The 21,853-nt window shown below is 38.2% G+C and overlaps 1 protein-coding gene across 1 annotated transcript in view; it reads right to left on the bottom strand.

Annotated features, from left to right (window-relative positions):
* Themis (thymocyte selection associated) overlaps nt 1–21,853 on the bottom strand; it is a 189,508-nt gene that overhangs the window by 10,622 nt on the left and 157,033 nt on the right. Inside the window, exon 5 of the mRNA XM_004651342.2 lies at nt 4,353–4,508. Within this exon, the coding sequence (XP_004651399.1) occupies nt 4,359–4,508 (150 nt within the window). The 3' untranslated portion in view covers nt 4,353–4,358. The remainder of the gene's footprint in view (nt 1–4,352; nt 4,509–21,853) is intronic.

Here is a 21,853-nt window from a genome sequence, read left to right as displayed (position 1 = left end):
CCCCCCCCAGCAATGAGAAATTAATTGATAAATTTAGATTAAATTAAAGTCAATATAAAGACTTATTTATAGTCCTTCATATCCTTTCTTTATTTTCTAGGCTCCTTTTCACCTTGGTGGAGAACATTCCCCTGGACCATCTGTCCTCTCACCTGTCTACAAGCTAACAGGGTCCTAGATGTGATGAATCACCTCCATGAAAGTCTTAGAGGTGAGACACTTTGACACTAGCAAACTCCATGCTCCTTTAGGTCAGCATAAGCCATTGAGGCAAAACTGTCAGACTTGACTGTTGTGAAGATTAACTCCTAGATGACCAAAGTGAGGAGACAGGAGATTGGAGAAGGAAAGGTTTGTGTGAAAGGGGAATCGTCGGGTTTTGGCAGGGCTGGGACTTGAACTTAGGGCACCTGCATCTTGTTTCCTGGCTCAGTGCTCCTCTTGCTTTTTTGACTACTCTGAATTTATGAAAGATGTGTGGTGGCAGATTTAGTCCAAAGATGAGGGGTAATTGAACAAACATAGCTGGAGCATCAAAAGGAAGGAAATTGCATTAGAGAGCATAAATCAGGAGGTATGAAATTTGCTCAATAGAGGACATTTATGTAGGACAAAAACAAACAATCATATTTAAAAGGTTATATTTTCTGGCAAGGATTTTAGTTTCCACAGGGACACATAAGGAGGAAAGGGAAAATGCCCCCCTGTGTAGACAGGCACATCACCAGAAGCAATTGCAGCAATTAATGAGTGACCCACATAATGACAACATCCTCCTCACAACTAAATATTAATCCTCTTATACCAAATGACTTTGCCCTTGGCCATAAGAAGTCACCTTATCCACAGTAACAGCCCTTTTCAGGGACAGCTGCATGCAGTGATTAAGTGTTGCAGGGGGTGTAAAGCAACGTCCAACTCAAGGCACCTTCCAAGAGCCATGCCCACTCCAGAGCTCCCCGTGGGGCTCACCCAAATGTTTGCTGTGACTGTGTCATGATTCATCTTTCTCTCTGCCCAGACTACTGTTACTCTGCCTTGGGTGTTTTTTTCCTGAGAGCACTTCACAATCAACTTTCCATGTGTAAATCAACCCTGGGAACTGGCTGTGCAACGAATCTTTTAATGCAAACTTTTCTACTTAACACATGTCACCTACTGAAAATAGGTCTTAGTTGATTAAGCATTGCACTGTGCTTTTCCTGGGCTATCCTGGCTCTGGTATGAAGTATACAAGGGCAAGGGTCAGTTCATTCTCCTGTCTTCATAATCAGAATGTTTCTTAGCCTCGGAAATTAATTCCATAGCCAGTGTGTTTCTCATTTTCTCCCGTATCTATAGCATTCATTAAGTCCATAAAATTCCCAGGAGGAGACAGCTCTTGAAGGAAAAACAATAAAGACTGAGACTCAGACACTACAGGTACCACACCAGAACTCTTTAGCAATAGTGTAGGAAAACAAAGTTTTATAAGCAGTTAAATCAGTCCATAGTTCACTACATTTCTGATTTAGTTGGAGTTTCCCATGTACTAGACTAACTTTCACATGTTTGATCAATGTAGTCTTCAAAATAGCCTATGGTGTAGCACTCTTGTTAGCTCAATATGATAGATACAGGCAGAGAGTCTAACAAATTGCTTATGGCACACTGTTAACAAGAGGAGACAAGCTTTAAAGTCTGCAGTCTCAGTTAAGACTCCAGAGGCCTGAACTTTACCCTCATACCACTTTTTCATGGTGCTTTCAGAGAACTGTAATCTTAGTTATTTATGGACAAAATAACATGGAGTGTTAATGATACAGTTCCTAAAGTACGATGTGAGAATTGCAAGGCTTCCAGAGTGAATAAGGACCCACAGTAGAAGGTCATCTATGAGATCAGCCTCTTAGAGGAAGGGGTTGGGCTGACAGCATTGCCTGGAGTTAGTTTTTATATTCTGGCTGCAATGGACTCCACAGTCCATGTCAGACATTCATAGCAACCTCTAGTTGTTTATACTAACTACCTAGCTAAGAAATTCCTTTTTATTATAACACTAGAAATGTATGTAACTGATGGAGAAGGCATCAGTATCCAGAGAAGCAAGTTCACCAGAAAAGCTGCACCTCTATCTTGATGAGGCTTTTTAAATGTTTGATGATTTAGTCTGTGATATGCTAACAAAGGTTTGACAACTGCCACTCTCAACAAAATAGAATTTAATGAATGACTGGCTACTGTCTCTAAGCACTGAAAAAGAAGAGAAACCTGGGTACACTGGCTCATGCTTAGGACTTGGAAGGATGAGGCAGGAGAATCAAAGTTCAAGGCTAGCCTGGGCCACATAGTGAGACCTGTTAGTAAGAAGGGATATGGAATAGCTTAGAAAGGGTCCTATTTACTCCTGAACTCAAAGGAGGCTATTGCATATTCAGAGATGAGCAATCCATACCAAGCATGGTAAGTGTTACATGTAAATCCAGTTAGTATGTTTTCCAATGAAGGTGTATATATATATATTTTTTTCTCATAATATATATATATTTTTATCTCATAATATATATAATATATAACATATATATTATATTATATTATATGAGATATATTATGAGATAAAAATATAGCTTACAAATTTATATTCTACTTTTGCATTTTATGTATGGAATTGTCACACAACTATAATGTACAATGAGGAAAGATTCCTATAGTTGCCTTTGCAAAGGAAAAAACAGAAGCATTGTGTGAATTCACATAGTGGCCAATTTTGAAAAAAATACATGTTGAAATTAACCAAACAAAGGAAATTTCACTTGACTCTATTGAATAAAGTTAGGAAGTCCAACTTGCCTAGACCTATTACTTTAATCTGAGATCTTCTTTGTCCTTATAACTCATCATTTACAGGCAATATGTGGGAGCAGGTGCTTTCCTAGTCTGTAAAATAGTCTGCATTATTCACTCAGGGCACAGCCAGGGCAGCTGCTGTACTCTCCCAGAGATGCACACACAGGGAAGATTAGATATCAAGTTTTCCTGTGATTGAAACAAAAACTTTGATCTCAGGAATTGTGTTATCTGGTACTTTGTAGGATCCATAATCTTAAAGAAAAAATACTTTCCAATGAATTAATAATGGCTTGAGTCTCAACATGCTGCAGCAATTTTCACTGCAGTGGTTGTTTCTTTTATAGTCACACTTGATTAGTATTTGAAATGTGGAAGAATTGCAATATGCATGGTTTTCAAAGCCCTTTACAGAATTTCATTTTTATCACTCGGAGAGAGTCAATGAAAAGGTAATAAGAAAAGCTCTATGGGATATTTTTATAGGAGTGTCAGAAGCCAGTAAGCTAACTACATGAAAGAACCTAGATTGTACAGACAGGGTTTGGAGCAGAAACACTTCAGAGACTTTATATCTAGTAGTTTGACTTTTACATGTCCTTGGAGAAAAAAAAATGTTCTATCTACAAAACTAAGTAAGGAGAGGGAAGGAACAAACCATATGCTTAAGAATGATTACAATTTCAATTTTCCATTAACTAAATGTGAAGTTTCAAAGATAGCATAATAGAAATTGAGGTGGTTTGGTGTGTCTAAAATATTGCCAAAATTTTATTTCCTTTGCAATGCATGGCAGAGTCCCAGCATATGGAAGTTAGTCTGGGTAGCTTAATTGCCTGCTATCAACTCCTCCACAAGTCCATTTGCTTTTGTTTTATCCTCTGCAGAGATGGAAAATGTCAGATCATTAACTGTAAACTACACCATCATAATTCAGTTTTGCATTTGATTAATTGTTGATAATTTTTAAAACTAAGAAAATTCAAATATTTTAATCTTTTCAACTCATGCGTTTTCTTGTTTATTTCTCTATTAAAATATACAAATATTGGGCTGGAGAGATGGCTTAGCAGTTAAGGTACATGGCTGCAAAGCCTAAGGACCTGGGTTTGATTCTCCAGGTCCCACATAAGCCAGACACACATAGTGGAGCATGTGTCTGGAGTTCAATTGCAGTGGCTAGAAGCTCTGGCATGCCCATTCTCACTCTCTCTCTTTCCCTCTGACTGTAATAAATAAATAAACAAAAATAAAATCTTTAAAACCACATATATATAATATACAAATATTAGTTTTCTAACAACACAAACACCCTTAAAGGAAAATCTTTTCTTGGACATAACAACCTTAAATGCAGTAGGGGAAGTCCAACCATAGAAAAAGATAAAGAATCTTAACATTATGGTGAAGAGCAAAGTAGTCATTTTGGCTGAGCAGTGTATTCCAAATAAAATGGTAGTAAGGAGCTGTATATCATGCCTTTGTCATAGAGACAGTTGGAACCACTGTCTTGTGGCTTAACTGACCTGTAGTCAGTCACAGTGGTGCCTGCTACTGTGTGGTCCACTCTTGCTTTTCTGTCTTTCCCCATCAGCCAAATCATTCTGACAACCAACTGGTACTCTTGAATCCAGGCCAGCTTGATTTGGGGGAAGTTTCTTGGATATGTCTGCATGATGACTCTGAAATGACACAGGCCAGAGTGATTGATTGCATAAGTAAATTATCAGTCCAGAATAAATGCTTCCCAGAGACACGACAAGGATAAACATTTATCATATGGCATGCCATTTCTGTATGTCTGAAAGAGAACATTCTATATGCCAAAGCAAGTTATAAATCATATGCTCTTCAATATATTTTGGAAATCTAAGTGTGGAAGTGTTGAGAAAATCCAAGTGACTAGAATAAGTTGTTTCAGATAAGAAAATCATCTTCAGAGCCTGTTTGTATTTATTACTTTCTTCTTCAGAATCTTACAAACTATTTTACATTAAAACATTCTTATCCAATTTTTATTATTTCATTAAAATAATCAGGCATCTTGTTACATAATGCATAATTATATATTGTTTAATGAAGGACAGGTGTTAATTCTACATTTTATTGTACTCTATATAGAACAAATCATAACATCTACTCTAAATTTACACACATTTTATCATCATTCTGCAAATTTGACAAAGCTCTGCCAATTTAAGAATAATAATTCATCATAACAATGAATTATTAAGACACGGCATCAATGGTCACTATAACTCATCTCATATATGAGATGTCATAGCACTTGACATTATAGTAACACATTGCATACTTCAAAAGAGTCATTATTCATGATCCAACACCCAAGACCTAAGAAGAAAATTAAATTTCAACACCTGTCTCACCCTCAACTTCAGACAAAGCTTAATAGTTTCAAGGTGGTTATGGAATATTTGTAGACTCATAATCAAAATTATCTAATTATTTTTAGCCATTTTGGCTCACTAAAGGACTAATGTACAAATTTCCTCTGTAGTTCTTCCAAAGACTTTGTATAGAATGAAATTCTCATTTTATAGCATAAAAGGCTTTTAACACTTGGGAAGTATCCATTAGGAAATGAGAGTCCGGTGTGATGATCTAATTTACTCATGCATACAAAGTGAATGGTGCCAAGACTCTGAGCTACAACTCCTGAAGAGCACAGTGATCTTTGTTCTGTGTCTTTCAGCAAGCTGGGCTAGTTGCATCAGTAGTTCCAATTGTCCATGCTCCCTGCACCCATACTCTTTATAGGTAATCATACAGGGCCCTTTCATTCTGACTTTCAGCTTGTCCATATGGTACTCCTCAACCAGTAGGATATTGTTACAAGTGGAGACTTAAGAATTGTTACTATTGGTTTCGCTCGGGTCTGAACTTGCTTGAGGACATAGAACAGGCCTAGACTCATCTCACTGAGGCTGTGCATGAACTGAGCACTTTCGTCCAGTACTTCTTTGTCTATGCTGAGGCAAGAGAGCAATAGAAGCTCATGGTTCTTGAGCTCTGGTTGGCTAAACCCCACAGCCTCATTAAACAAATAAGTGGGATTTGGGCTGTATGCTACGAAGATGTTCTGGTAGCCAGGCGATATTATGTGGTGATAACTATCAGATTCAACAAACACGTGTCTGTAATATCTGAGGCACTCTGGTGGTATGACACAAATGTAAACATGGCACAGTCTCTGAAAACACAGTGCCCCAACTTGATTGTGCAAATAAATGTAATTACCAAAACCTTTCTCTAATAAATTACACATCTTTGTTTCTCGATAAACCAAAGATGAAATGTAACAATGTTTTTTATATCAGATTCAATTGATGACATTAAAATATTGATGGAAAATCTAGCCATTTGTGGCATTATGGGCACTATACTATACCTCAGACTATAAAAAAATAATTGTTTAAAACTCTGTACTCTGAAGCATTTGTCCTGAAATTCTGAGAGAACAACGGAATCAATTGATCAGGCTGGGGAGATTGCTCAGTGGTTAAAAGCACCAGGTTCAATTCCCCAGTACCCATGGAAAGCCAGAAGTACAAAGTGGCTCATGTGTCTGGAGTTTGTTTGCAGTGGCAAGAGGCTCTGGTGCACCCCATTCTCTCCCGCCTTCTCTCTCTCTCGGTCTCTCTCTCTCCCTCTCTCTTGTACACAAACAAACTTAAATAAATATAATTTTTAAATATTTAAGTAAAAAAAGAATCAGTTGATCAAAATGGGCCAATGACTATAAAAGTCTCATGTGTCCTGGTGAAAAATTTTAGGAATTGAATGTTTTATAAACATGTTAGTATTTTGGATATTAAAAACTCTTTCTTGCTGGAGGAAATGTCTACAATAGAGTCTCCTTTAGTTAAGACCTATCGTATTTTCCAACCTCGCCTTTGCTTTACCTATAGCCAGGTTCTGTTCCCAGGTTCTAACTTCAGGGAAGGTAGATGTCTTTTCAGTTACATATCTAATCATATCCTCTCACTCTTGTTGAACTAGTTTCTGCTCACACATGTCTGAGCCCCCATATCATACTCAAGTATTGAATTTATGCTACAGTAAATTCTCAGAACATTTTATTCTCTGTGGCTCAGTTGCTGTCCATTAACTATGAGCTCACTCCCCTCTCCTGGCTCTCAAATTCTTCCACCCTCATTTGAGACTATTGCTCCACAGCATGCAAGCTTCACTATATATAAAACTTTCTTTCAGAATATTGTGCCTACCATTCTACCTTGAATAAAATCTCCATTAGAGACTCCACTCACTCTGTAGATGATGGTGCCTGCTTTTCCACGATGTCCACAGTTCTCTCAGGCATGATACCTTCTCAGGAGGGCTGGCCAACACATGCTTCCTTCTTGGCTGCTTTGCTATGCTTACTACCATCCCAGTACCATCTCACTTCTCTAGTATCATCTCCCTGTTAATCTGCAGTTAGCACGAAGCCTTCTTTTAAAGTATTAGGCAGCTGGACTACTGTTCCTTCCAGCCCCTGGCCAGTCATAATTCTGAATGTCATTCACATCTACAGGAACATCTTATTTGACATCCTAACTAGATCCTCTCATCACTCATGAACTTTTCTCAGCTTTCCTCTCCTGGAGTCACATCTCAAATTTGTCACCACTTGAGATGTTTCTATCACCAGAAACTTAATCTTCTGTTTCAAGTTCATTTTCTCTACCTCTGCCAAATCACCCGTCCCAGTACTATTCTTCCCTGACCTCACTGGGACCTGAGTTCCTCTGATCCCCCAACTTTCTATTCTTTCTTGCTCTTTTCCTTTTTTTCCCCCTCTAACAAGAATCTACTCCAGTTCAAACCCCATCTGACATGGTGCCCCTCCTCAGCATCTGACATGTCTGGTCACTCCCTGTCCTTGGGTTCTCATCTCTCCACCACTACACTGAGATTAATTTTTAGTCTCTTTTGTATGTCAGTATTATTAATCTAAACTTTGACCATTTGACTTTGCAATGGTTAGTTATTGACCTGGTTTCCTTCTTATTATCCATAGGTAATTCAGTATAAATGGTTTAATTGTGTGTCTGTGACCCCAGGGAGGGTGGAGGTTTGTGCATAGGGATGAGCAGGAGCACTTATGCCAGGCTTAGTGGTCTGGACTCCAATTCTGTTGCCTTCCCATCTCCACAGTCCTGACACTCTTCCTTCCTGTGAGGTCTTGTCTACTTTACCCACCTAAAGTATTCTCTATTACTCATCCTCTCTTCAGTTTACCAAGTTTTGGTCTCCTGAAAGTTTTTCCACATCATATAAACTGTAGCACCCCTTTTCTAGTTTTGGGGCACCTTGTACTTGTGCTATGACATAATTTTCATGACTATAATTAAATGTCTAATTCAGTGCAGAATGTGTATGTGCATAGACAAAATGCAAATGACCTGACATAATGTCTGCTTTATCACCATGCTTAGCTCTTCTTCCAGTGTTTTAAATGCAGTAGTAGCCAGGCCTATTGGCACAAACCTGTAATTCCAGCTACTTGGAAGCTGAGACAGGAGAATAGCAATCTCAAATCAGTCCTGGGCTACAGGATGAATTCAAGTTCAGCCTAGGCAATTTAGTGAGGTCATGTCTCCAAATAAAAATAAACAGCATACTTGGTATATAGCTCAGTGGTTTAACATAAAGGAGGAGGGTTTTAAACAACAATGCTGAATAAATGGCTTGATTCATGAATCAAACATTCAATTTCTTTTTATGACTTTTCCTTTAGCTAGTATTAGTGGCTAACATATAGTCATGAGTTCATACACATAAGCAAATTTAGCTTATAAATAAAAAGCCAAGATGTATTATCCCATTCTGTCTTCTAAAACATTTTAAGTCCTGTGTTTTAAAATATATTCATTACTACAATCATTGAAGACAATTCAGTTATGTAGTTTCCCATACATCTCTGACTCGAAGTGCATGGGTCATCTATATTAAAATTATAAATAAGGACTGGAAGGATGGCTTAGTGGTTAAGGCATTTGCCTGAAAAGCCAAAGGACCCAGGTTCAATTCCCAGGACCCACATTAATCAGATTCTCTCTCTTTCTCTCTCTCTCCCTCCCTCCCTTTTTCTCTGTCAAATAAATAAAAATAAAATATTTAAAAATAATTGTGAATAAAAATAATGGCTGTTTTAGAGAAAGTGAGAATCAAGAACTGCGTGTTGTTGTGGACCATCTGTCCTCTGAGCATGCCATGGCCATTGACTCTTGAGCTCTCAGCAAGCAGTGCCTACCCACAGGAGACCTATACAAGACTGGGCCCATTGATATTCCCTCATGGAGAAGGTTGATAAAGCCTTGTCTCTCCACAAGGATATATACATGTTTAGTGGTTGCTAGTAGAGAGACTTTTTCTTTAATAGTCTAGCCACTTGTAGGATGCTCCTGTCCATACCTTCTCACTTATGCTCTAGTAAGTAACCCTAACTGAACCAAAGCACACAGAAATGGAATCGTTTCTTTGGTGTGTCATCAGTTCCCTCTCTGAGAAGAATAGATATTTGTTCTGCTCAGAAAAAGTTCACACAACAAATGTGTACACACAGTGGTCCCCACCTTCTCCAGGCAGGAAAAAAATGATCAGATAACAACTGAAGTATAAAATTTCTAATGGCTTAGTGTTTAAGGCACTTGGCTGCAAAGCCAAAGGATCTAGGTTCGACTCTCCAGGACCCATGTAAGCCAGATGCACAAGGGGGTACATGCATCTGGAGTTCATTTGCAGCACCGAAGGCCCTGGCATGCCCATTCTCTCTCTCTCTCTCTCTCTCTCTCTCTCTCTCTCTCTCTCTCTCTCTCTCTCTCTCTGTCTCTCTTGCTCTAGCTCTTGCTCTCTCTCTCTCTCTCATAAATAAATAAATAAAATATAAAAAGTTCTCTATTAGACATTGTATCAATGGCATCAAGTCTTTAACCTGAAAACAGGGGCCTAGAATTGAAAAAATTTAAATATGTACAAAGAATGGATGGCTTTGGATAAATTTGGAATAGCATGTATCAGGTATTTGTGACTTAGTTTACTTCCAAAATAGTTATACTCCCAAAAATTCTCTGTTTATTTTGTGAATTTCCATTTAACTAAATATTAGGAAATAGTCATTGGGATCCTATCTGCTAATATTAAATGACTACTAAATTGCTAAAAGTATTTTTCATGTTATCTTGGCTTGTAGTTTGCATGTTTCTTGTTCATGCTTAAACCATTTGTCTAATGAGGAAATACTAAATGTCTCAAAAACAAAGAAAAAACAAGACATTACCTCACAAAAGGCTAATGTCTATGAAAAATAGCTTGATCGATTCTCCACCTTCCATTTTATACCTAAGTTCATTTTGACGTTAATGAGTAAAATCTACCTTTTCCCATTTCATGATTTTGTTCACTTGTGCCCCTTCTTCACAAAGGCAAATAGGCTTGCTTTCCATAGATAACTGCAAACAGTATGTCTTGGTGAGGGGGAATTCTCCTTCCTATTGAGAACAACATGAAGTTTTCCAGGTCATCCATTTTCCCTTCACTTTGTAAAAAAATCAATCCTCTTCAAACTAAGAAAGTGACCTGCATCTCTGTTTCCATAAACAACTGCTCTGCTCCATGGCCTACACATTTCACTGCAGAAAATACACTGAAGTGACATAAAATCACAAGTGATATTTGAGAATCTCTTCATTAATTGCCTTCCTGAGAAATAACATGACTTAATATAGGAACAATAAAAATAATTCAGAAATTATATGTTTAAGTGAAGGAGAACCAGAAACTAAGCACAAGAAACACCGACCTGATGTTCTGTCATTCCAGAAAAGAATGCAGACCTGCACGCAATCCTTCTTTCCTCCATGTGTGTGTGCATGTTCGTGTGCACACACATGTGCCTAAACATGCTTGTGTACATGTAAGGGATTCTCGGTCTTATGTTTTAATTACCACAAATAATCTAATAGTTTAGAAGATCACTAGATTTTCAAAACAAAAACTAGTCATAGCATATAGATCTGGACGTAATTTTGTCTTGTGTGCTTGTGTCTCTGAGTGTGTGTGTGTGTGTTTGTGTGTGTTTGTGTGTGTGTGTGTATGTTTGTTCTCTTGTTATATGGCTTAAACGCTAGAAATACTTTAAGGTATTGCCAAGTGGCTTAAAATAAACAACAAATTTCCCATTGAATGTTATAAAGATTCACCTTAATAGAGACAACTGTTCTGTTTCTCTGAGGAAAAATATTTAACCAAACAGGAATGCAAACTTTGAAAAATAATCTAGAGCTGGCCATCCATATAGCCTTCTCTTTCAGACAGTTGAGGTTTCATGTAATTTTCCACATATATTTATAAACTGTCTTCTCTGAAAATAATTTATTCTTCCTTATATCAACTGAAAAAATGCCTCGAAGTCTCTTTCACCCCATTTCAAAGACAAACCATCATGTAATACTTTCCCTATCCTTGCTATCCTACGTTGTTTGCTGAGAGTCTGGTCCTGTGTGAGACAGGCCTGGCTTCATCAGCCCGCCGGAGCCCATTTCCACCTCTTCACTTCTCCCAGACTTCAGTCTCTGGCTAACTGAGGTAGGGAGTTGCTGGCATTCTTCACACTCAGGGGCCAGGTCTCTTCCCAGTTTGACCTCCTGGCTGATGAGGAGTTCTACTTGTAGCCAGAGGTACCTGCATCTTGACAGTGAGACCTTCTTGTGGTTGATGGATGGTATTGACAGCTTCCTGCTTACCTGTTCTAAATAGTGCCATAGGTCACACATTTAAAGGAGTTGGGGTTTTCTAGCTCTCCTCTCCTTTCTCTTGGGTCAGAGAAGAGGCAGCAAAATAAAGACACCAGTACCTACCTCTGTGCTTGTCCTGTTGAAAGATGATCTTCTCTTCCTCCTGACTGACTGACTTTAAATCTGAGAAAAACCATCTCTGCTGGAGCTATGATTAGAAAGCTTACCACATACCATATATTCATGCTTTTTGGGAAAGAAATCCTTCATTTGCTATTAAGATAGTTTTAAATCTTCACTTTTGAAGACACATTTCAAAAGCATGTTGTTATTAAAATAAGAGATTACAAATGTTTCATTTTCCTTGCCAAAACTGGGAAGTAAGTAATTTGATATCTACAAGCCCCACCCCCTTTATCTGATGTTCACTTGATGGCCTGTTGGGAAAAATCAAATCCCAGTTCATGAATATAGGATCTCAGTAAACTCACACACTTTAACCAAAAGGATTTTAAGATTTTTATCCAAGAATATTTGTGTGGAGAATCTCCTCAAAAGCTCTTTCGAGCTCAATTAATTCTTCTTCTTACTACTTGAATATTCTATGAATTTAGCTAAAGATAAAATGAGCATTTGAAACAATACTTAACCAAAGTAGTTTTGTGTTAGAGAGAATACTGAAAAGATAGCTAATTTATACAATTGTTATTCTTAAGGAGACAAATGAGAAGCCCTGCTGCCTTCAAGGATGCTGGCTCAGACCCACCAGATATTGGGCAGGCCTGCCAAGCACTTGCTTTCTAGAGGTACGGCGACATGCCCCTCCCATGTAGAATACCAAGGTCGAATTATTTAAAATGTTGATGATAATTATGCATACTGGAAAAGCAGTTTGTGAATAGATAAGTCTTCTTTCGTTCTTCCTTAATTTGCTTTCCTGAAAATTTAAAAATAATGAATTTGCATGGTTGTGGTCATAGCTTTCATAGTTCCATTTTAATGGGAAAATCATAACTCTCCAATTCTGTGAAGGTAATTGGTGGCCAAAGGGCAGGAGAATAATTTTATTTAGAAATAAAGAAACAGAAATTAGAATGGGATAAAAACTATGTGACACATTTTTTGGCTAAATTAGTTTTGGGAGAAATTAGTTTTGAATTAGGGGACATATGAGCTGCATTGAACACTGTCCAGCAGAGCCGTGATCACTGCAGATGGCAGATGGAAGCTGCGGTGTGCTGGATGATAGGGCTGTATCCAGGAAAATTATCCTAAATCCATTACTTAAAAATTACATTTTAAATTCCCTCAACCTTCTGTGTACTTAAGCATAGCCTTTCACATGAGTCTTTGAAAAATGTACATCCTGACAACTTGATTTAAAACAATGTCACACAGTTGACTGAGCTAGAACCCACAGTGATGGGTGTGATTCATCTTACTCCATTTCCAACACTCCTGTGACGCAGATTCGTAAGCAGCATTTTTGCGCTAAAAGGCCGCAGAAGTATAAAAGCACATACAACACGGAATAAGCGCCCAGCGCAGGATAAGGCCCTGGAAGGCTGCTTCGACCTCCGCATCAACTCAGCCTTCCCCCTCAGAAGATGCGCACGAACTTGCTGCCTGGTCCTGTTTATGTATTTATCTATTTATTAGCATTTTAAAATAATTTTTGTGTTTAAGTAACAGGTAACAACACAGCAGTTGTACATGTTAACAGGGTAAGGTGTGGAATATAGCATGGTATATGTCATGTAATGTTTAAAGTATCATCAGGCACATCCAACCCTTTCTTCAATGTTTTCTTTGCCAGGTGTGATCATTCATCTACAGGATCCTCCCACACTTCGGTTCATAATATCTTCTTCAGCCCTGGCCCTATGCTTTGCTGTCCTCCTCTTCATGCAATATCAAAGGACCCTAATGCTCAATATCTCCATTAAACTTTGATCCGTATTCCTTTCCTACCTCTAATGTCTACAGTTGGAATATAGATGTCACTGTGTTTCAGAATCTCCCCATCCTCAATACTCTGACTCGAACGATTTCGTCTATGCTCATACATAGTGCTGCCCTTAAGCCCTCTTGGTCTGTAGTTGATTCTACCTATCAGCCACCTTCTGGCCTCAGTGCTGAGTTGCCATGGCTCCAAGATCCTCATTTAGCACTTTACTCTCTTTGCCAGTCTCTAAATTTTTTTCTCATCAGCCCTTGATTTCTTCCAATATGCTAGTTGTTGCTGATATAACTTTATGTTACCACATGACAACTGGGACTTTGTTGTTACACTGTTATCTCAGGATCTCTGCTTTCGTGTTCTGTGAGGGGGTGAGGCAGCAGATGTCAAGACTTTTCCTCTTTTAGCAAGGGCACAATCACAGTCTAGAAATCCTCAGTCTTAGCAAGTTACTTAACCACTTAAGCCACTGAGATGGTGGCAATCTGAAATCAATTCTCATAGCTGTCTTTATCTCTTAGCTTTATTGCTGACTTACAAAATGTTCTGCTCTAAAGTGAGTGTCTTCTCCTTTGAATATGACCCTTCCTTGTCCATGCTCACTTTGACTTACTGAATCAATTTTCTTTCCTTTTTAAGGTAAGCTCATGCTCTAGCCCAAGCTGGCTTAGAAGTCACAATGTAGTCTGGCCTCGAACTCACAGCAATCCTCCTACTTCAGCCTCGCAAGTGCTGGGATTCAAGGTGTGCACCATCACACTCAACAAATCAATTATTCTTACTTCACTTGGATTCACTGGCTCTTATCTATTGCTTCATTCAAGTTTGCCTACCTTTAATAAAAGTACTCTATCTATAGTGTTTAGTTTTCTTCCAGCTCCTCTTAGTATCAATAGGATGAAATCTGGTTTTTGTTTACACTGTGTGACTTTCACCAGTAACTTTATACTCATCAGACACAAATCCCATGGTCTTCATAACCACATGATTTCTCTGCTTTCTGTTCATCAATGGTGTAGCCACTGATAAATTGCCATTCCATAGCAAATAACCCTCCACCCATGATCATGTAAACAACCCTAATTTAACTCAATGGGTTAAAAAAAAAGCATGAAAGTTAAGATAGGAGTTAAAAGGGACAAAGGGTGTTAATAGGAAGAGGGAGGTAAAAGAGGATTATTTAGTATGAAAAATGTAAACAATAATTTTATAAAAGGAATACAAAACTAAAGGAAATAGTCCCTCATGGAATGGTTCTTTTGTTAGTCATTTTCTATTGTTTTAATTAAAAGCCAAAGCAAAAGTGTACTCCTGTGTTTCTGACTGGAAGGCACTGATCACAGATTAGTTATGCAAATTTGTGAAATAGATCTCAATGCTAATACAACATCAGTTTTATGCAAGTACTTTGTCATGAGATAATTAGCATATCTTTGAATGGTGAAAACAAGTAACAGGGTCTCACCCCATGTCATGAAGACCCTACTATGTTTTATACTTCTGTTTTTATAAATTAATCATATTTGGAACATGGTACAAAACATTAGAAATGTCTGTCGACAATTTCTTTGCTGGAATAACATGTCTATAAGGACACAGGAAATGTATTTCCTATTGTGGAGTTATCTCTCTAGCCGACTTTTAGGATTACTTTAAAAATGTCTAGATGGTGAAGAAAACAATGTTTTCACTAAAGGATCCATCAAATGATAGAATAATGGCTTAATGCATAAAAATACTTCTTCATGCATTTCATTATGGAAACACAAACTAGCAAATATAGAAACAAGATATGTCTGGAAGAAACTGAACTCATACAACTATACAAAAAATTTCCTTTACTGAGTTGTTTGTACAAATAATCCTAAAAGCTAACATTTATTTTGTGCCTGCTAAGTACCACACAGGATTCTAGATTTGTTACAGGGATTTATATATTGAGATCTTCAGCATTTTGTAAGAATTTCCAAAGAGCACTTTCAGAAAAAAAAGCAAATGGTTTTAATTTGTCACTATATTGTTTGTTGTATTATTTTAGCTAGCTTTAGAAAGCACTAGTATACTTAATAATATGTAACTTTAAAAATAATTTTTTAATTTATTTTTGAGAGAGAGAGAGAGAGGGAGGACATGCTAAGGCCTCTTACCACTCACTGCAAACAAAGGTGCATGCAGTACTTTGTGCATCTGGATTTATGTGCTGGGAAACTGAACTCGGGCCAACAGGCATTGTAAGCAAGTGCCTTTAGCCACTGAGCAGTGTCTCCAACCTCAATAATATGTACCTTTTTATAATAATTTTTAACAGACAAAAGAGTTAACACAAATGTGGATTTAAAAATGTAACAAAGGACTGGATTGACAATAGCTATTTTAAGCAGCTCTGGAAAATTACAGACAATAAGTTTTCTTTATTTTTTTAATTGATTGCTTTTAAATATATTGTTAATTACAGTAAGTTCATTTTCCTCAAAGGATAGTGTCATATTATACAAAATAAAACACAATGAAATTTATTGTCATTTAAGAGTGTTTGCAAATCTTCAATTCAACCCTCTTGATAATTTCAAATCATTGGTTGACATCTTAATAGGCATGATTGGTTTATTGTTTTCCCCACTTAATATGACTAAGAGAAATAGTAGCACTGTGAGAACTGTCAGGTATATTTGTTGTTGCTATGACAATTACCTGAGAAAACATCTTAAGAAAGGTTTCTCTGGGCTTCACAGACGCATATGTGCTCCCCCTCACATTAGAATACACATACACATGTGAAGAAAGTTTCACAGACACACATCTTGTGTAAAATAATCGAGTGTTCAGCCTCTATTTCTGTCTGTGTTGTGTTGCAATAGTAAAAATTCCCTATAAATTCTAACAAAGTCATTATATTCCCCTTAGCTATTTCTAAGTAGCTTCCTCTGTTTCCTAGCTTACTATTTACTCTTAGTGGTATCTCCAATAACATAATTTTTCACCTACAGGTTGCTTTCAGTGATAGTTCAAAAATACCTATCCACTTATTAGGTTTTATTTTGCTTGCATAGAAAATACAATTTTCAAAAACTTCACTAGATTCATCAATTCTGTAGCAGAATGTAATTTCTGAGGTAAAAATGCCACTATGTCCACGTGTGTGGAATGGGGTGGAGTCCCAGTTTAAAAGATCATGAGTCCCAAAAAAAGAAATCCGAGGGCTGGAGAGATGGCTTAGTGGTTAAGCGCTTGCCTGTGAAGCCTAAGGACCCTGGTTCGAGGCTCAATTCTCCAGGTCCCACGTTAGCCAGATGCACAAGGGGGTGCACGCGTCTGGAGTTCGTTTGCAGTGGCTGGAGGCCCTGGCGCACCCATTCTCTCTCTCTCTCTATCTGCCTCTTTCTCTCTCTGTCTGTTGCTCTCAAATAAATAAATAAAAATAAACAAAAAAAAATTAAAAAAAGAAATCCAAGCCAGACGTACATGCCTTTAATCCCAGCACTCGGTAGGCAGAGGTAGGAGGATTGCCGTGAGTTCAAGGCCACCCTGAGACACTATAGTGAATTCCAGGTCAGCCTTGGCTAGGGTGAGAAACTACCTCGAAAAACAGAAAAAAATTAAAAAAAATAAATCCCTAAGGTCCAGTAACCACAACTGCCCAATTATTTTGAGTTAATAATTACTAGCTGCTAACTTTGACAAAGAGTAGCAGGAAGCTATTCTGTAACCTCAAAAACAATGTATAGAACTGAGACACAATTTTTCCCCAAGCAAAAAATCTGAATTTATCATGCCTCAAGATATAACTATCAATTTTCAGAAAAACAAAATATAAGGACAACTTAGGTAGAATCCCTCTCATAGGTTGAACAGTCCTTGAATACATGTCATCTAGAATACATGATATCTAGAACATATTATATGGTAACCAGAATGTTAAAAAAAACCTTCAGAGGAAATTTGTAGATCAAGAGAGACATAAAATTCTCTTGGTAATTACAGTGTATGAATATTCTTTCAACCCTGACTTGGCCTCTAAGAAAATGAGACAGCTAGACAGAGTCCCAGCTTCCCCAGACTCAGGATGACTTTGAGGATTGATTGCTAATGTTTCAGGTGTGATAGGTATTGTATTGTTTGTTTTTAACTATCCCTATCTTTTTGAGTGGTTTTGGTTTTCTAAAGAATTTGTTCATGAAGTTAAGAGAAATGATGTCATAGTTTTCCCCATAACCTCCAGTTGGAGTAAAAAGTAAGGAATACAGACAAAAAACAAAATTAGTCTTCAGTTGCTAATTGAAATCAGGTAATGAGTACCTGGAAGCCCATCATACTATTCTAATTTTGTATTTTAATAAAATTATTTAAAAATTAGTTCATGTGATGGTGCTACCTACATTTGCAATGGGATTTAATCCTCAATCAAATCTCTTTTCTAGGAGCAGGGCATATAGCTCAGTTGTGAGAACGCTTGCCTACTACACATGAAACCTTGGGTTCCATCCCCAGCACCTAATAAAACTAGGCCTGGTGACACAGGTGTATAATTCCAGCACTTAGGAGGTAGAGGCAGGAAGGTTGGAAGTTCAAGTGACCATGGCTACATGGTAAGTTTGAGGACAGCATGAGATACATGAGCCCTGATTTCAAAATAAAAATATCAAAGCAAATTAAACATTCTCTGGAAACTTGCTCAAAATTAAGTTTTCAATGAACATTAGCCACCACAAGCTGACCCCGTCTCAACTTGCTATTCAAACATGCAAATTTTAAGACATAGCATTCCACTTCTGGTTCAAAAGGACACACATCCATCTCATTGTGCAAAATATATCCAACTTCAAAAAGTCCCATTGTCTTTAATGGTCTCAACACTATTTAAAAGTTCAATGTCTCTTATAAGACTCAAGCACACATAAAGTGTTAACTGTGAATCCCTATAATATCAAAAAGTAGGTTATCTAATTCCAGAATATCATGGCACAGGGTAAGTAATCCCATTCCAAAAGGAAGGAATGGGAGGTAGCAAGGAAAGACTAGATCAAAGCAAGAAACAGCTTCAGATAATTAGAGCCAGAATGTGTTTCAGAAGACTTGGCCCAGGAAATCAGAATCTGCTACCAAAGACAAAAGGTGCTGTGAGACCAAAGAGAAAGGCCACAGATCAAACAAAGACTGAACAAGACAGAAGCATGTGTTGGGAGAGAGGAGACAAGCAAATCCTTATTACTCAAAGCAAGAAGAAGGTAGGTGTTCATGTGCTCCTCTACACAATGGTGGGGGTGGCCAACCAGCAGGTACCTTGGCTTTCTCAGAATCAACAAGCATGACCAACATCAACTAAGGATTTGCCAAGGTGTCAGTGCCTGGACTCATATGCTCAGCTGACCAGCTTAATGATTTTGTCATATAGGATTTGCGATGAGTTCTAGGGTCACCTGGAAGACAGAATAATAGTTATGAGAAAGATGGCTGTAGTCATCTGGAAGACAGAATAATAGTTATGAGAAAGATGGCTGTAGTCACACCAAGAGGATCTGTACAAGATGCTTGAAAGCTGTTCGAAAAAGGAACTTGAGAAAAAATATCAGTCATTGTTTTTTGTTGTTTTTTAATTTTTTTTTGTTCATTTTTTATTTATTTATTTGAGAGCGACAGACACACAGAGAAAGACAGATGGAGGGAGAGAGAGCGAATGGGTGCGCCAGGGCTTCCAGCCACTGAAAACGAAGTCCAGATGCGTGCGCCCCCTTGTGCATCTGGTTAACGTGGGACCTGGGGAACCGAGCCTCAAACCGGGGTCCTTAGGCTTCACAGGCAAGCGCTTAACCACTAAGCCATCTCTCCAGCCCTGTTTTTGTTTTTTGTTTTGTTGTGGTAGGGTCTCTACCTTGATCAGGTTGACCTGGAACCTACTCTGTAGTCCCAGGCTGGTCTCAAACTCATGACAGTCCTCCTAGTTCTACCTCCTGAGTGCTGGGATTAAAGGCATGTACCACCAGGCCTGCCTTTAAAAAAATAATAATATCTATGGCCAGCAGGTGATATAACAGGTGGTCATTTTTATCAAATGCTGGTTGTCCATTAGATGAAGTTCTTCAAGGACAGCTTGGACATGGGGTCATTCCTGTTTGCCCCAGAATGAAATCTTACCAGTTTCTTGGTTTCAGTGAGAGTCTGTCGAAAGAAATTATTTTTTGCCTTCTTGTTATTGACTCACTTGAAACAAATGAGTAGATTCTTCCCCAAATGTGGATGACACATTTAGAATTTTCAACCTTTGGATTAAGGAGGTAGACGTACTGCCTTCAAAGGTCATCTTGCAGGTAATGAAAGGCTCCTGGAAAAACAAGCCAGACAACCTGTGACTTAGCTGCCACTGTGTCCATGTGGCTCTAAGCTGGGAGGAAAGTCAAAAGCTATCTGCTGTGGTTAACCAGAGCCTCTGAAAGGCCCAGATGATAGTCACTAGAACAAGTCATCTGCATCACAGGCTTTTACGGGTAATGACACACTTCTCCCATGGAATATATTGCTTGCTCCAAGATGTGGAGCATGGGGTTTATCTAATGGTGGTCAAAAATTCTCCCAAGGAATGACAGAAATCAGTTGGCATGAGCTCTTTGTGAACATTTTCAGCCACTAAACCTCGGTGTATTCATTTACTTCCTGCATTCTTTCATAAGGAAGTCATCAAGATACCCAGTGGAGGTGTTTGGCAAATGCCACCCCCAATTTTGACATGTCTTTGTGCTGGAACCTTGAATTGAGGACATTTGAGCTCCCCCTGTCTGTATGAAGACAGATCCTCCATCAGTGGCCAGGAATCCCCTGACCAGGGAAGAATGGCCCAGTAACAGGAGGGCAGAGAGAAGGTTGACATCACAGCCAGACACCCTGTCATTTATTCTTCTGAGGGGGGAAGTATTTTACAGCGACATTCTAGATGTCAGACTCTCTTATTTCTCATATTTTATGGGACTCCTGTGCATAGGTATGAAAATAAGCGAGTTTTTTCACCTATTACTCAACAGCAATACAGTTTGTTGATTGTCCAAGGGCCCTAGGAGAGTAGACAGAGGCCATTTATACCTCATATATTCAAGTTAAATAGATCTAGACTGTGTGGAAAGATGAGTTGGTTCACAATGCTAGAGATTGCCTAGTGGTAGCATGATCACCATTCTTCATAACAGTTTTGCATGTTTATAGGGAGTTAGTAAGTGAAGGATGCTTGGGTCCAGCATCTTTTACACTTACATCTGAAATCCCAACCTCGTAACACAAAAAATTAGACATTTTGGTGTACGTAAATTATGCATAATTTGTACATTAACTGGAGAGACAAATTTATACATATAAAATACTAAATATGAAATACAGTTGACACAAACACACATTCAAACTTTTTTTAATCATCCACTCATATTTTTTCTACATATTTTTTTAAAGAAATAATTTATTTATTTGAGAGAGTGAGACAGAAAGAGGCACACAGAGAGAGAGAGAGAGAGAGAGAGAGAGTGGGTGCGCCAGGGTCTCCAGCCACTGCAAACTCCAGATGCATGTGCCCCTTGTGCATCTGGCTTACATGGGTCCTGGGGAATCAAACCGAGGTCCTTTGGCTTTGCAGGCAAATGCCTTAACCTCTAACCCATCTCTCCAGCCCCACACATCCAATCTTAAATTTCACATAATGCTGCAAAGCACTCCTAAATTAGGACATAAAGACTCCTCTAAATTAGCAAATAAAGCATCCACTCTTGTATTTTGGTAGTAACTTTATGTAACCAGCAGATGGCAGTCTTCCCCGACTCTTGGCATCTGTCTGGCTGTTGGATGCTGAGAAGAGATTCTATGTACTCAGATTGAATATGGGAAACCTGCCAGGACTCCCTGGCTCTGGGATTAAATGTCTCTCATTTGAAAAGGATTTCCACGGGCAGAGGTTCTTATTTTTCCAGTTATACACATGTCTTTGGTACAAAAGCTACTTACATAAACTCCAGGTCTTTCTTGGAGCCTTGCAAGACTGTGGTTGGCACCTTCCCTTAATGCCAAAAACTCCAAGAGACTGGGAAATGCACCGCTGAGCATCTTGGAGTATTGTGTTTCTTAAAGTGCAGCCAGGAAATAAATATTCAAATGCCACCCATATCTCAAGTATTCTTATCTAATCTTAGCTCCTAGAATATTTACTTAAAACATTTTCATTTTCTTGGCAAACAACTATGTAAATACATTTACTTTTACATTTTTTATACATATGTCCCTGAGGCATCTGACTAATGTGTTACATTTTAGGATTTTACTCTAACTACATGGGTAC

Source organism: Jaculus jaculus, chromosome 9 (assembly GCF_020740685.1).
Source record: "Jaculus jaculus isolate mJacJac1 chromosome 9, mJacJac1.mat.Y.cur, whole genome shotgun sequence".
NCBI lineage: Eukaryota > Metazoa > Chordata > Mammalia > Rodentia > Dipodidae > Jaculus > Jaculus jaculus.
Note: the sequence above shows the minus strand (reverse complement) of the source record. Positions and strands in the feature narration are given on the sequence as shown.